The sequence below is a fragment of the Convolutriloba macropyga genome, chromosome 12, assembly GCF_964194025.1.
Source record: "Convolutriloba macropyga chromosome 12, txConMacr16.3, whole genome shotgun sequence".
NCBI classification, from domain to species: domain Eukaryota; kingdom Metazoa; phylum Xenacoelomorpha; order Acoela; family Convolutidae; genus Convolutriloba; species Convolutriloba macropyga.
The window spans coordinates 17901691-17918984 of NC_134479.1; the positions used below are offsets into that span (position 1 = coordinate 17901691).

At 35.7% G+C, this 17294-nt stretch overlaps 1 protein-coding gene across 2 annotated transcripts in view; it reads right to left on the reverse strand.

Annotated features, from left to right (window-relative positions):
- Positions 1–4995, reverse strand: part of LOC142350227 (uncharacterized) — a 31314-nt gene extending 26319 nt beyond the window's left edge. Inside the window, exons 1-2 of one of the 2 annotated variants that reach the window (XM_075401988.1) lie at positions 4889–4995; positions 473–733 (exon numbers count right to left, since the gene is read on the reverse strand). In XM_075401988.1, coding sequence (XP_075258103.1) covers positions 473–708 — 236 coding nt within the window. In that variant the 5' untranslated portion in view covers positions 709–733; positions 4889–4995. Of the gene's footprint in view, positions 1–472; positions 734–4597; positions 4835–4888 lie in introns of those variants that run through there. The other variant, XM_075401989.1, reaches the window with a different exon arrangement.
- Between the last annotated feature and the right edge of the window lie 12299 nt (positions 4996–17294).

The window sequence follows — 17294 nt, forward strand, 5'->3', positions numbered from 1 at the left end:
ATGAAAAGAATTTGGCTGGACTTATGGAAATAATTAGCCTCGAATTTAACTAGGGTCCTCGACCGTGTAATTTAATTCGATATTTACCCCCTACTTGGAGTTAATAGGTCTTTTCATAAATTCCAGTTCTCGACTAGGGTCTTTTTTTGCAGGTAGAATGTAAACCAAATGCGAGCCAGCCATCAACTTGTTCTAAGCATAATTTTTTACTACATGAAAAGCAAAAAGTTTGGCTTTTTGTATTTCTCATTTGAAAACATTAGCTTAAAAGTGCGTTTCATTAGTTCTGAGCATGCAGACGAAACTCATGTATGGGACAAAATGGCTCGACCAAAACTGTGCCCAGACTATGAACTTGATTATACAGCGCGACCCAATTCCGTCTGGCCCACACCTGTTTTGGGCTATGGGCCTCATCTTGGGCAAAAATTGCTAATTATGGAGTTAACTTAGAAACAGATTAAGGTTATTCCTGAAAACATCTAAAGTTCCGTAGGTCAGCGCCAGAAGATCTGAGCTGGACTCCAATTTCCGATAGAATCCATAAACCCAAATTACGTGTAAATTGGCAAACACTCCAAAAATGCCCAAAATCAAACTGAGCCATAGAGTGACCTGTGTGACGTAGCATTCTGTGACGTAATATCCGTTCTGGTTACCATTGCTGCAGGATGTCGAATTCCCAGAAAACAGAAAGGACCCACCCATTTCCCTCTCTAGCTATTGCGTGCACCTAGTAGCAAAGAAATTAATGAAAAAAGACAGCCAATGTTCCCAAAATGTCATTTCCTTGACTTCCCAGGATGAGGTGCGCGACCCAAGCCAGCTCTGATCAGACCATCCAGACCAAAATCAGCTCTGATCAGACAAATTTGATTCGAGCGCTGGGCTGCCAGACCGACTTGAGTCGCAATTTGTGGTGTCAGACCGACTTGAGTTGCGCACGGGGGTGCCAGACCCACTTCGGTCGCGCACCAGGGTTACCCAGACTGACACTTTTAACTGCTGAAATAGCAGTAGTCAATGGTATAAATTATTATTTTCAGAAAAATAGACGTAATTTTATGTATATGGTTTTCGGGTTCTTCATTAAAAATATTAATTCCAAATAAAGAAAAGTTTTCAGCTCAACAACAATTACCAGAACTTAGTCCTTAGCGTGATCTTTGATCTTCGTCAAGAAAAATTGGGAGGTGTTCTTCAAAAAGAGTCCTTTTCGGGGGGACTGCCCAGTTTTTCAATTGGACCTCTTGGTTTTGATCAGACTTTCCAAAGTCTTGGAAGGTTTCTGATCAGAGCGTACAGACTCCAGAAAGTGCCATGTTCAGGCTATCTAGATCATACCACAAAACTACCCAGACCCTAGAGCACTCTATGATCAGACTATCTAGACAATGGGCGGGGCTCTGATCAGACTATCCAGATCGTAGGTAGCGCTGCCAGACTCTGTGGAGCGGTCGGGGTTTATCCACCGTGCGCGACCCAAGTCGGTCTGATCAGGGTTGCAATTCGCATGAAAATACCATATGTGGTATGAAGAGACTGCTCGGCTAACGAAAGGAAATTACAGCTCGACTTGTGCTCCGATGCTTTGGGTATTAACTCCAATGCCCAAGACTTATACTCTTTTCATAAGTGGGAGGTATAAATTTTACTCTTAATAACAATATACAGATGATATTCAGTTAAATAGCCCCACGTGAAAATTAGCACAGTTTAAAGGACTTGAACCTTTTTATTTTGGCTGTACTCATCTCAACTTTATTGTAATAACCTTGAAATTTATTTGGACGTAAGGAACGGTTTACACTTTTCTGGCTTTTCAGCTCAGTTTTGGTCAATCGATATCTTTTACGAACGGATACAAAAGGAGTTACATTGAAAGGTGTTTTAAAAACTGAATCAATCCACATAAAAGTTTATAAAACATGACTTATGAAGAATACTTTGAGACTCAGTTTCAGAATGAAGCAGATTTGATTGAAAAGAAAGCGAATGCCAGGCTAATGCATGAAAAATTTTGACTAATAAAATGCTAACATTTTTATACAAATTTCATTCTTCGAAAACTCTAATTCAAATCAATTAAAGAGCTTCCAATCCAATGAACAGTTTTCTACGTTTACATTTGCTTAGTAATTTGATATCAAATTCAATATATCTTAACTGAACAAAACAATTAGTGCATACGTACTTTAAGTTGGAGTTTCTCCAATAAAAAAGATGTTTAGTGGCAATAGTTATCCAAAAACTAAAGAGCTATGGTATCTCTATTAACCTGAAACGCAATAAAAGATTAGACAATTTTGGATTTTTGGGACAAAAATGAGACTAGTGTTGTGTTATGAACTTTCACAGGCGGATTGAAAAACGTTTTTAACTAAGTAAAAAAATAATTTCTCAAATATGAGAGAATAGCAAAAAGATATTTTGCAGCAAAATTTAAAGATTTACAACTGAGACCTGATTAATAGAACAAGAGGGTGATTTTGTTTTGCGGTTGAGAAAAACCACAAAAATCAACTCTTTACAAATACCCATAATCACGTTGAAAAAATTATAGTGGGGGTCACAAGAGTTACCCAATAGGGTGTGCTTCTGCAGAATTCACAGAAATCAGTCGAAGGGGATACCATATATAGAATACATGTGCACTTTTCGAAGAATTCGATTAGACTTCCTGTTCTATCATAAACATTCAATATGTTATGGGAAAATTTTACATCAAATGATCTAACTCTAATGATAACTATCTAGAACTATTAGTTTAAACCGAGCAGTGATTAACAGCACCATTTCAAGAAGATTGATTTATATCAATTTTATCAATTTAGTGACTTGAATCAATTTGCTCCTGTCTGATTAAATTTGTCAGGTAAACTTTCTAATATTTCTAACTAAGTTTAAGACTTTCGTTAGAATCAAAATTATAAGAACTAGTTTACCCGAAGTGAAATTCTACTCTGCTTCGTTTTTTTTGCAATGCGGATAAAATTCAATGCGTAATTCTTTTATTGTAATTCCTTTATTCCATTTTCAGAAGAGTATTTTTGACTTGAATACAAAGAGTCTTTGGAAACCACTGTTTCATACATTAAAAACAACCAGAACATTATTTGGCTGTTTTTGATTTTCACTCATTGCCTATCCTATATAGAGCTTCCTATATACAGAAAAGAGCTTCCATCACGAGCTCTAAAGTTGAGAAACTGCAATGTGCAGTTTTTTGATAGCGCAGATGGTTCTTTCAGTTAGAATATTTAAAAAAAATTCAAAAAAAATTTTAACAATTGCTTTCTGATTCGTTAACATTTTTGGCAAGGCTTAAAGGAGCGAAAGCCATAAAAGAAAAAGATAAAAAAAACTATGAGGTCTTCCAAAGTACGTGCAGACATAATGTAAAGGTACCCCGTAACTTACTGTGAAGGTGATGAACGGCACCTGAACTGCCCTTGACAAAATTATTTAGCACTACATTCTTTAGCGGTTAATAATATAGCAGTAGAAATACTGGATGTACACCTCCAGCCAATCAGAGACTGAGAAGACACTGTTCTCTTATATAAAGCGCATGCTCCACTACCTCTAGTCAGTCTGTTAGTTTAGATACACCACAGTCACAAGTGTGCACAACTTGACTCCGGTGCTATACTGTATTATCACCGTATTAATAGAAGTTTATCTTCTGTGTTTTACAGAGTCGGTTAATCTTAGAGATATAGGTAAGCCTACTTCGCGCGCAGAAATAAGTAGCCCTAGCTCTTTAAACTTTGAGGCTGCAAAAGGAGCCCACCTTGGGTCTGCCTTAATAAATCTGCATTTGCAGTTATCACTAGAAAGAGATACAGATTCTTTTGACAGTGATTTATTAACAAGTTGCACCAACTACTCAATAGTTTTTCTAGTAGGTTGCTGTTCGCTATTGTTGTAAAATTAGTTATTGGGGAGCCCACTATTATAGTGCCCTAATAGGTTTGAAGTCAGATATCTTCAGCAGTTAGGAGGCAGTAGCGGAAACTTTATTATAATCAAAAATTGAATTTTTTGCTCGTAAGAAATGGGCACGGGTCCAACTTACGATTCGTTTCATGTGCACTATGCAATTAGATAGAACAAAACTTTGAAAGCGGAACTGGATTTTTACCTGAAAAAAACGGGCCTAGGAAACAAACCCCCACGGCAAAGGCAAAAGCACTAAAAGCGCCTTTAACAGTCAAGTATTTCCGGGTGAGTATTTTTCTGGGGGGGGGGGGGGGGGTTATTTCCTATCGAAAATTAAAAGCTTTTTCTGAGAGTTTTCTTCTGAAACCGGAAAAATTTGAAACTTTGTGAAGAAACCAAACAATAATTCAGCTGACCATAGGCATATTATCGGTTGCATATTACGATTTGTTCAATCACATCCGCATGCTTTCAAAATGAAAGTTTGCTCTATAATTTTAATACTTAACACCTAACTCTTAAACAAATTTAACAAGTGTCTGTGGGGTTAGAATGATAATCTACTCGCCAAATTTGTGTCTCGTCGCCCTGAGTTGTAAATCATTGAATAATATTTGCAATTTATTGCGCCAGTGTAGAAAAGACAAAATCTCACCGTTGTTTCGTCTTCACATTTCTGTACACTCAAATTTCGCCCGAACTAGGGTTGAGGTAGATTCTTGCGAAAAAAGTTTCAAATGTCAATGACAAATTTTGTTAATTAAAGCTCCTGAAATTGAAATAATTTTGTGAAGTGCAGGTCAGAAATTTAAATGAGTGTGAAACAAGCATTTATGAAAACTGCATACTTTCTTTCTTCTCGTTTTAATACTGCATTAAATCTACCTGAACTTTATAGAATGTAGGTCGGTGGAGTAAAACGCATTACAAAATTGTTAATAGTTACCTTGATCTGATGAACAAATCGATCATTCATGGAGTGCACTGTTGATGATCGCAAAATCTTTCGGATTATCGAAACTAAGTTCTGATCTAATACTATTAGTGATTTACTTAAGCAAATAATAATATTTGACAATTGATAGTCCGAGAGTCCAAATTGGAATGATTGCTCACTTTCGACATTTAGTTGTGAACAAAATAATGAATGTTGTTTTGAATTTTCTTTTTTGAATCTTCGTTGATAGATATCTTACTAAAGCTGTTCTACAATAAATTAACAACTGGAAACTGAAACTAATAAGGTCGGACTTGTTTTTTCACGCTATGTTTTCAGAGAATTATCATATTCTTCCCAGTCTTTCATTCCAGGTCTTTCTTCGAATCATCTAATTTTGCATTTGATTAATTTTACGACTTAACCAATTATCACACAATTGTTTCTGGGAAACAAAAATCAAAATATTTCTGATATGAGCTCTAAGCGGATATATGCATTTTCTCTTATACTAATCGGGTTGGCTAGTTGGAAATTAAGTAAGAAGTTTTGACTTTGTTGCAAGTGCTCCAAATACAGGATTTAAAAATGTTGCAAATGTCAACATTCAGCACATTCCCTAAAAGCTTCAGCACAAAAAAACCTATAATTCAGCACTTGTAGAACATCTCTTACCTTTCAATGCCCATTTTACTTAGTTTCAGCATTTCGAATAAAGAAAAACAGGTTCTTTTATTCAATTCATTTCAACCAAAATCTTAAAGTTCATTACTGCTTTGTTTGATTTATTTTTCTTAGTCAACATTGCTGTGAATGAAGCCTTTCCTATTGTAAGTTTTTGGTCGATCAGCAATTTTTCTCAAAAGGGGAAAAATATTGCATCGAGTCCACCACTCTCTATTATATTACTATGAAAGATTTTCACTTTTTTGAATACAAGATGAAAACAGGATAAACTTTTGGTTAGAATTAATAATAACAATATACATAATCACCATAAAAATAGTAAAGGTAAAAACAATTTTTTGTAAAGAGCAACAGTACAAGTTAATGTTAGAATATCGATCAAACTATAGAATTAAACTTGTGAGAATTAGAAATTCTCTTAGTGAGAATTAGAAAGAAAGTTTGACTTACCAGATTAGAAAGACAAGCAATATGACTTCGATCAAAGAAATTATATAAATGAATCGTCAAGAAATGGTGCTGAGAATCAATATTCGGTTCAAATTGGTGAATCTAGATAACTATTATTACAGTTAGATTAAGTGATGTAAAATCTTCCCAGCATGTATTAAATGATGATGATATCTCCGGAAGTGTGAATGAATTCTTAGAAAAGTGCAAATGCATTCCATTTATGGTTCCATTTGCGACTGATTTGCAGAAGCAAACCATATTGGGTAACCCTTGCGACCCCCACTATAAATCACGGTGCTAAGATTAGTTTTGTATCTTGACTTTTTCACACTGATAATGGGTATATATACAGCTGATTTTTGAGTCCTTTTTCATCCTCAAATTCCAATCACCATCTTGATCTAATAATCAGATCTCTCCTGTAAATCTCTAAATTCTACTGTAAAATATCATTTTGTTACTCTCTCATTTTTTGACAAATTAATTCTTTTACTTAGTTAAAAACTCCTTTTATTCCGCTTGCGAAAGTCCATAACCCAATAGGTTATGGGCCCAGCAATTTTCTAAGTCATAAAATTAATTTCCAAAACAAAACTAATTTGTTGTTGACAGTCATAATCCTTTTCTGCTTAGTACCTTTTCTTTTCACAACTGTTTTGCCTGCTCAAACTTCAATGGATCAACAGACAGTGAAGCTGCTGACCTACACAGGAAAGGCACAGGACTTTCCAATCTGGAGCACATGATTTGTGGCGATGATGCAGACAATGGGACTATACAAATCACTACTGGGGAGAGAGGAGCAACCCATTGAGCCTGCGCCACTGGCCAATGGGGCAACCAATGATGAGAAGAAGAACCACAAGGTGCTGAAGGATGCATATGAGAAGGAAGTTGCAGACATCAAGGAGAAACGGAACAATGTGTGGTGCCATTTGGCAGTGACTCTAGATGCAACAACCCTCATGCTGATGAGACATGACTGTGTGGGAGATGATGGCATTGGAGATGGAGCAAAGGCTTGGAAGCTTTTGCAAGAGAGATTTCAGAGTGTGGAGACGCCGACAGTTGTGACTTTAGTGGCACAGCTTGCTCGACTGCAGCTCGAGGATTCTGAGGATTTGGACAGCTTCTTCATCAGAGGACAGGAGTTGCTCACAAGGCTACAAGAAGCAGGGGAAGCAGTCTCAGGGACCCTCTAGTGGAAGAGACTCCAGTACCAAGAGTGGCAGAGACCCAAGCAGAAGAGAAGCTGGAGAGGGTGTTCACAGACGTGATGGGACCTTTCAGAGTAGAGTCACTGTCAGGGTTCCGGTTCTGCATAGTGTTTGCAGACCAGTACACGAAGTTTGTGTTTGTGGACTTGCTTAAGGCAAAGAGTGAAGCACTGGCCAGCCTGAAGAAATTTGTTCTCAGTGTGGGGACGCCCAAGAAGCTGAGGCAAGACAAAGCGAAGGAGTTTCTCTCAGAGCAGTTCAAGACGTACTGCTTAGATGCAGACATTCTACAGGAGAAGACCATACCAGAGACAACACAACAGAATGGGTTAGCTGAAAGGTGCAACAGGACACTGCTGGAGATGGCAAGATGTTTGCTCATTGACTCAGGACTTCCCAAGATGATGTGGGGAGCAGCAATTCTTCACGCAGCAAGGATCAGAAACTTGGTTGTGAGACGAGGAGAAGAAAAATGCCCAGCAGAGCTGATAAGAGGTACAAAACCTAAGCTTTCAATTAGTAAATTATCTATTTTTGGTTGCACACTCTTCATGAGGAAGAGGGACAGAGAAGTCAGCAAACTTGAACCCAAGGCACTGGAAGGAAAATTTGTGGGTTACACTGAAGGAGAAAATGGATACCTGGTGTACATACCCAACACACGCAAGGTGATGGCAGTTCGAGATGTGATCATCAAGGAGTCTGAAGTGGGCTCAATCCCTGACAACAAAGAAACGGCTGACCTACTAGATGATGGGTCGGAACTGGGAATCTGGCACCCAGAAGATGGTCATCAAGTTGATGGCAACAGAAAACGACAGGACACATCTACTGCAATAAAGGAGGAGTGGCGTGACGCAGAAGGCGTGAATACTCAAGAAACAACACTGAGACCAGAGGCCTCAGATGTTGGAGAAACAGCACTAGATGAAGGATCTACTGCAACAAGAGGGAGTTACAGAGACTCAGAGTCACTGGAAGACAGTGACACAGAAGACTTCTCACAGTTAGAGACAGTTGGCTTCAATGAAGATGCACTGGAACACGCGGACAGAGCAGAGCCTAGACGAGGGACACGAGCAAGGAATGTTCCGCAATTTTTTGGAGAAGTCAGGACCCATCCTGCTGTGACTGAGGGCGACTATGTGGAACCCAAAACAGTCTACGAAGCCAAGTAAGGTGACGATTGGGACCAGTGGCACCGGGCAATGAAGGACGAGGTCAAGGCACTCCAAGACAATGAGACTTGGAACCTAGTGAGACCACCCACAGACAGGGACGTCATACCGGGCAAATGGGTCTACAAAGTGAAACTGGGACCCAGTGGTCAAGTGGACAATTACAAAGCGCGCTATGTGGCGAAAAGCTTCAAACAAGTGGAAGGACTGGACTTCTTTGAGACTTTTGCGCCTACCTGTAAGCCAGAGACATTCAGGATTCTACTTCAGCTTTCAGCAAAGCAAGGCCATGTGATGCACCAATTTGATGTCAAGACTGCTTTCCTGCACTCACCAATCGAGGAAGAAGTGTCTCTGGAACAGCCACAGGAGTTTGTAAAACGCGGATCAGATGGGGAGAAATGAGTATGTCGACTAAATAAATCAATTTATGGTTTGAAACAGGCTGCTAACAACTGGTACAAAGAGTTGGCAAACTTCCTACTGAGACTAGGGTTCACCAGAAGCAAGAACGATCACTGCTTGTTTGCAAGATCAGAGGCAGAGGATCACACCTTCATCTTGGTCTGGGTTGACGACATCATAGTAGCATCAAAAAGTATGAGAGTGGTCTCTGATGTCAATAAGGCACTAGAAGCAACCTTTCACATGGAAGACAGAGGGAGACTACACTGGTTTCTGGGTCTAAGAATCAGACAAGAAGAGGGCAAAGTCACAGTCGACCAAGAACGCTACATAGAAACAATGCTTGAGCGGTTTCAAATGGATCAATGCAAACCCTCAAGAACTCCAGCTGATCTGAATTTGAAATTTCAGACAACACAGAACGGAGACGAAGAAGTGGACCAGAGGATCTACAGAAGCTAGGTTGGATCTTTTCTGTATCTGGCCAAACAGACGAGGCCAGACATCACGTTCACAGTCAACATTCTGTCCAGACACATGAATGCACCTACCAATCAACACTGGATGTGCGGAAAACAACTTCTGCGATATCTTCAAGGTTCAAAAGGTTTAAAACTTACTTACACAAAAGAGGCTAGTTGTGATTTAGTGGGGGAAAGTGATGCAGACTGGTCTGGAGACGTGAACGACAGAAAATCAACAACGGGCTATTACTTCAAGCTCAACGGACGTGGCGCAGCACTCAGCTGGGGTGTCAAAAAGCAGGCCACAGTTTCTCTTTCTTCATCAGAAGCAGAATATCAGGGCATGGCAGCAGCAGTTCAGGAAGCACTCTGCCTGAAACAAATTCTAGAGGATTTTGGCATCCAACAGAAACGTCCAATAGCAATTGGAGAGGACAAACAAAGTTGTATCAGACATTGCCAAAACCCAGTCATGCACAAAAGGAGCAAGCACATCGAAACAAAGTTTCACTTCATTCGTGACAAGACGGAGGATGGGACTATTTCAATTCATTACGTCCCTACAGACAAAATGGCAGCGGACATCTTCACAAAGTCCTTACCCGTTTCGAAAGTGGAAACATTCAGCGCAGTTTTGATGGGAGCAGACTCTACGCAATCAGCTCAAGTCTGAGTGGGGTTGTTAGAATATCGATCAAACTATAGTCTTAAACTTAGTGAGAATTAGAAAGAAAGTTTGACTTACCAGATTAGAAAGACAAGCAATATGATTTTGATCAAAGAAATTATATAAATGAATCGTCAAGAAATGGTGCTGAGAATCAATATTCGGTTCAAATTGGTGAATCTAGATAACTATTATTAGAGTTAGATTAAGTGATGTAAAATCTTCCCAGCATGTATTAAATGATGATGATATCTCCGGAAGTGTGAAGGAATTCTTAGAAAAGTGCAAATGCGTTCCATTTATGGTTCCCTTTGCGACTGATTTGCAGAAGCAAACCATATTGGGTAACCTTTGCGACCCCCACTATAAATCACGGTGCTAAGATTAGTTTTGTATCTTGACTTTTTCACACTGATAATGGGTATATATACAGCTGATTTTTGAGTCCTTTTTCATCCCCAAATTCAAATCACCATCTTGAACTAATAATCAGATCTCTCCTGTAAAGCTCTAAGTTCTACTGTAAAATATCATTTTGTTATTCTCTCATTTTTGATAAATTAATTCTTTTACTTAGTTAAAAACGCTTTTTATTCCGCTTGCGAAAGTCCATAACCCAACATTGAACAAAGGAAGTAAATCATAAATACTTTTTCTGATATATTTTGGGTGTAGGTCAAGCAAGTTGACAAAAACAGTAGTGGATAAAACAAGGGATTCAACCACCAGTAAAATTTGTCCCTTTCTCTTAACGCTAATCGCGCATGTCGAATCGGGCCAAATTTTACTGTTTGTTGAATCCCTTGTTTTATCCACTACTATATATTAGCTCTATATTCACTGCTTCTATATTTTAAATCTATCATTTCTTGTCTCACTCAGTGCAAACCACTAGTACAGGGTTAAGCTGGTAATTAACTGTTATCAGACGGATAGTTTGGGTTCTATCCCCACAGACTCCAGTGGACGTCCCCAGAAACTAGTATAAAACTAATCAGTGAAACTGCTTTGCAGATGAGACCGTGTAAAAAGCACGTAAAACCAACTTGCGAAAAAACTTGAACAAAAATTGAAAGAAATATTAAAATAATCAAACTTTTCATATAACCCCTAATCAATATTTAATCAATTTAAAAATAAAACTTTCTGTCTCACTTGGTGTAGTGGTTAAGTCATCGAGTCTAGTTAAGTTGCTTTAGCAAACGGAAGGTTTGGGGGTTCCTTCCTCACTGACTCCAGTGAACGTCCCCCGACTCTAATGAATTACTATGAAACTAAGTGAGATAAAAAAAACCAAATTCACAGTTCTTAAAAAAGATAATCCCTGCTGTGAGACTGTATATGGGACAAACTGTGATGGGTATACAGTCAAAAACACTGAGATCGGTGGAAACACAGTGATTAGTGTTTTTCTATGTCTTCTTGGATATTATACTTATAAACATGCTCTCTGAATTGATTTCTAGTGTGACCATATCTATATCTATGAAGATAAATACATAGTCTACATTTCCTATTTCTAAAACTATATAATGATATATGTTTATATACATTACACATACTACACGTTAGATATTGATCAGGATCAGAATAATGATATCCCAAATGTTCTTTAACCTTAACCATATTTTACATACATAACAAGAACATTCTAATTCTTTACAATTATTACAACACTCTTTCCAAGGTTTGTTTATACACTTATCGCATTTCATTTTCATTTTTCGAAAAATTATTTTTTGAATATTTCCCTAAAAATATACATCATGTCTCAATCAACTAATACTAGTGTCATAAACTTCTGCGATGTCTGTAATCTATCCTTTGAATCAAAGAAGGCTTTATACAGGCATCAATCATACGATCTCAAACATAAGGAACTATCGGAGAAAATGTTTGAGTCTGAAGAAGAGGAAATCTTGGAGAGGGTGTATAATTTGGATGAAGATGATTATATTGTTAAAACTAAACCAGCCAACAAAACTAAAACTAAAACTGAAGAGGATATCTACACCAGAATTAAGTATGAATGTAAAGAATGTCATGAAGAATTTAGAAGTAAAGTAGCTCTAACTACTCATTCATATAGTCACAATTGCATGTATCTAGAAACCACAGAAGACTTCGATATAAACTCAAGTCAGAACATGAGAGAATTTTATATTACTGATAAAGGTGGGAATTACATTGACGATATAGATGAAGCAACTAATTGCTCTTTAGAAGAAATTAAAAACTGTTACCAGTTTTGTAAAGTTAAGAGTTTTAAATATAAGATCACGGCTGAATGTGATTATAAGAAGAGAACCAAAGAAGAAGTTAAAACTACTAAAAAATTATTGAATACTGATTATATTAATAATAATGCAATATATGAATATGGTGACTTCAATCGGTGGCTAGATTTCGAAAAAGAAATATATGAAGGTTATGGTTATGATTTTGAGTTTGTTGGAATAAGAAGTATTCAGTTAAACATTGAACCAACTAAAACATCTATTGGTAGTTATATAGATTTACCTCCCGATCTCAAAAACTCTAAATCGATATTAACTTTACGTAGTTATAAATACAATTGCTTACAACTAACTATAACTGCTTGGCTACATCCCGCCCCACACCATGCAACTCGAGAAAGTAAATATATAGATAAACTAATTGAACCAAGACAACAACATGAAGATGATTTTGCTTATATAATAAAATACAGAAATTGTATAATATTAATATTTGGGTATACACACCTTGTGGTAATGGTAAAATAGAATTGTTTAAACAAGTGGATGATTTTAAAAAAGATAGAAAAGATGTAAGAATACTAGTTTGGAGTAGTGGTCAAATAGAACACTGTGCCCTAATAAAAAATATAGAAACCTTGTTAGAACGACCAAATAAAAACAACAATAAATTTTATTATTGTGATAGGTGTACCTATTGGTTTAACTCACAAATGAAATATGATAAACACGAATGCAGCACCTCATTCAATCCAGAGATTGTTTGTCCTAGAAAACATATTACTTTTGTTAATGAACGCAAACGTCAGATTATAAAAAACATAATAACTGCCGATATAGAATGTTGCATTGTTGATTCGCGAAGCGGTTTCACCGATGTCTCAACTAATGATTGTAAATATGTAATAGCTGAACATATTCCAATAGCTGTGGGTTACACCTGGCAAGGTAACTTCAAACACTACTTCGCTCTAGGCTGCATCAAAAGATTTGCTAGAGATCTGTTAGAAATAGAAACTGAGAATAACTTCAAACATAATGAAAAGATGATATTCACAGAAGAAGATAAATTATATCATGAAAGTAATAACACTTGTCATATCTGCAGCAAAACATGTATTAATAAAGTAACAGATCATCGTCATGAAACTGGTAAATATAGAGGACCAGCATGTAAAATATGTAATCTAAGATACAAACAACCAAGCTTCATTCCAGTAATATTCCATAATGGCTCTGGCTATGACTTCAACCTACTATACAGTGATCTCTTCAAACAGAATAATGATAAAAGAAAAGTAGATAACATACCACTAGCTGCTGGTAAATCTAAGATGTTTAGCATTGGTTGTCTCGAATTCTTAGACAGTTATAACTTCTTAGCTATGCCTCTAGATCAAATGGCAAAGATATACGGATGTAAAACTAAAACATTATATCCATATGAATACTTTGGTTTAGAGTCGTATAGTAGCAAAGCTACCTACCAAGAAGCTATAGGTAATCTAAAAATAGAAGACTTCAAATCCTCACTACATAATAAATTACCAACACAAGAAGAAGTAGATAACTTTAATAATGAAAACAGTCATAAAACTGGAAAAGATCTAACTATAGAGTATTTACAGAATGATGTGGAAATATTAGACTATTGCATGAATGAATATGTTAAACTAATCATGAAAGAATTCAAGCTCAATCCCCTACACTATGTAAGTCTCCCGGGTTATAGTTTTGATTGTTGGTTAATGTCAAGCGGTGTAACATTAGATACATTACAAGATAAACAAATGCTCGATGATTTTGTTGGAGCAAAGAGAGGTGGTATATGAGGCATAATGGGTGATAGATATATAGATAACAGTGATGGCAAGAACATATGGTACATCGATGCAAACAACCTATACGGTTATGCAATGATGCAAAAGTTACCTTATAAGGATTTTGAGTTTATTACTACTACTACTCTAGATCCGCGAAGCGGGTTCCTCGATGTAATATTGAATATTCCAGATGATAGTGATCGTGGTTACTATATAGTTTGTGATATTGATTATACTAATTAATGCAAAGAGAGAACAGAACAGTTAGCACTAATGCCTAGTAAAAGAAAGATAAATGATAATGAATTGGGATGTAGAGAAAGAGAGAAAAGTAAAGCATGAACAGAGAAATTATTCTTAGACCAAAACAACAAAACAGAATATATGGTTCATTATAGGATGTTAAAGTTCTATGTTAAGATGGGAGTAAAAGTAACAAAAATTAGAGTAATTAAATTTAAACAAGATTATATATGTAGCGATTATATACAAAACAATACAAATAAAAGAGCAACAGCTAAAACTGAAGCAGAAAAGGATGTAAGGAAATTAATGAATAACTCATTACATGGAAGAATGTGCATGAATCCTCTACACTTCTTTCAAAGCAAGTTCTAGCATGATGAAGAAAAGATATTGAAAAGTGTAAGTAAACCAACATTTAGGAATATAACTAGATATAGATATTATAGCCAAATAGAATATATAAAGAAAGAAATAGATTATGGTTCTCCAGTATGTGTAGGTGTTACTGTCTTAGCATTAAGTAAATTACACATGTATGATGTATTCTATAATATTCTACAACCATCCCTCAAAAATCTAACACTTCACAATATGGATACGGACAGTTTTGTATTAAGTTATAGTGAAGCTAAAGTTAGTGATGAGCATATGGATTATGTATGCTCTAGACATACCTATAAAAATTAATAAAAAAGTCCCCGGCAAGTTTAAGCACGAGCTGGGAAGTAGGATTATTGAGGAATTTATAGCATTGTCCCCCAAAACATATCGCTTCAAAAATTATCCTAAAAACACTAAAAAAAAGGAATAAAGAAGCATAATAATGCTAGGCACCTAGATTATTATAATGCATTAATGAATAATACACAGAGAACAGTAGATGAATGTAGAATACAAAACGTTGGTGATAACATGACAACAACAAAAACAAGTAAGATAAGTCTAAACACATTTGATGATAAAAGATTTTATGTAAATAATATTAAAAGCTATCCTCATGATGAGAATCTATATCTATTCAAAAGAGATTTAATAAAAATGATCCACCAAGCATCAGTGAAACTGCTTCGCAGATCATTAGATGGAGACAAAGACCTACTGGTTAATAATATTCTAGAACTAACCATTAATGATGATAGAAAGTTAATTGAAGTTGCTATTATATTTTATAATGAGCTTTGTTAATTTTTATAACAAATAATTATAGACCTAATTCATTCATTCCATCCATATGGTTGGTAGTTAGTGTATTATAAATCATTATCTGAGCCATATATTTTTCCATAATGTCTCCCATGATTGTATTCTTATATAGTGTAGCTCCAGCTATTATATTTTTATTATATTCTAGAAATTTTATTATCTTCCCAGCCCCATCTACATATTCAGAATAAGTGGAAATTATTAAATAATCATGATTTGGTTCCTTAATATGATCATTAAACTCATCTATAGTATTACAACGTCTTTCACAAGCTAAACATCTCTTTAGATTAAGAGAGAAGCTGTTTTCATTATCCATTTTTTACTCTTATTATAATTTTTCAATACATATGAATGACTAAACTAGATAAACTTATTGAATTAAATAATCTAGAAAAACAGAACAGAAGAAATAGATTAGAAGATAAATTAAAACAACAAGAATATTATGGTGAAATAGAAGAGTTATTTGATCCTTTAACAAAAATTATCAGTGAAACTGCTTCGCAGATAAATGAAAACAAGGAACACAATCTAGCATTAAGTGAACAAACATTAAGAGCAATAGATTGGCAAAATCAAGAGTTAGATAAACATACTAAGATGTTTGGTGAAACTGCTTCGCAGATCGAGCAAGCTGGTTCCCAGTTTAATGAAACTGCTTCCAAGATGGGTGGAACTGCTTCCAAGATTGGTGAAACGTTAAAGGGGACCATGAAGCAAACTCAAGATATAGCACCAGTTTATGTTGATACAAAAACAGCCAAACTTCTTCATCACATGGGGGCTCAAACTAATCCTCAATTAAAATTAGAACTCATACCTAGATTTACCTAGTAGGAGATATAAAATGAATGGTGTTGATATATCTCTAGAGCAGGGTGCATTTTTAGTTAGGGATAATGTATATGAGTTTTCAGAAGGAATTACTGATTTTCTTAATAAAACAAATGTAACATATGATGATATAGTTGAGGAAGATGAAAACAAAAATTAAAGGTTTTTAAAGGACATTAGATATGATTTAGGAAAAGGGGATAAGAAAAGCGCTAGATATAGAAAAATAAAACGTATAATGGAGGTAAGAGATTATATATTTGGCAGGGGATTAAATGGCAACCCAAATAATTTAGTAGAAAGACTAGAATTATTAATACTAGAAACAAAAGCTGGTCATGATGGATTATATGATGAAATGCTAGATATATCTAAGCAACTATTATCTATGAATATTATTAATCAAGAACAATTAGATAATTTTATTTTTAACTACGGTAAATAAGTGAAACCATGACTACGTCCATGAGCGAAGCTATCAGGGAACCTGCTTCGCAGATGACTATGTCCATAAATAAAACGATAGAAAAACAACAACAACAACTAGCTAAAGAAGTATTCAGTCCTCAAATAACAAATTTAAAAGACAAAGAATAATACCACTATATAAAGATGAAACATGCTCAGCTGATTTAATTGATAAGTCATCTCTAAGAAAATACAATAATAATCATAAGTTTATATTAATAGTTATAGATATATTCACAAAATATGCATGGGCTATTCCATTAAAGAATAAATCTGGTTTATCTATAACTAATGGTTTTAAAACAATACTATCAGAAGGACGAAAACCAGAAAAATTATGGGTAGATAGGGGTAGTGAGTTTTACAATAAAACATTTAAATCTTTACTTAAAGAATATGAAACCAGCAAAGCCGCTTCAGGAATAGAGCTATATTCTACTTATAGTGATTTAAAGTCTGTATTTATAGAGAGATTCATTAGAACAATATTACATATAATAAATAAACCAATGTTCATCAACGGTGATGGT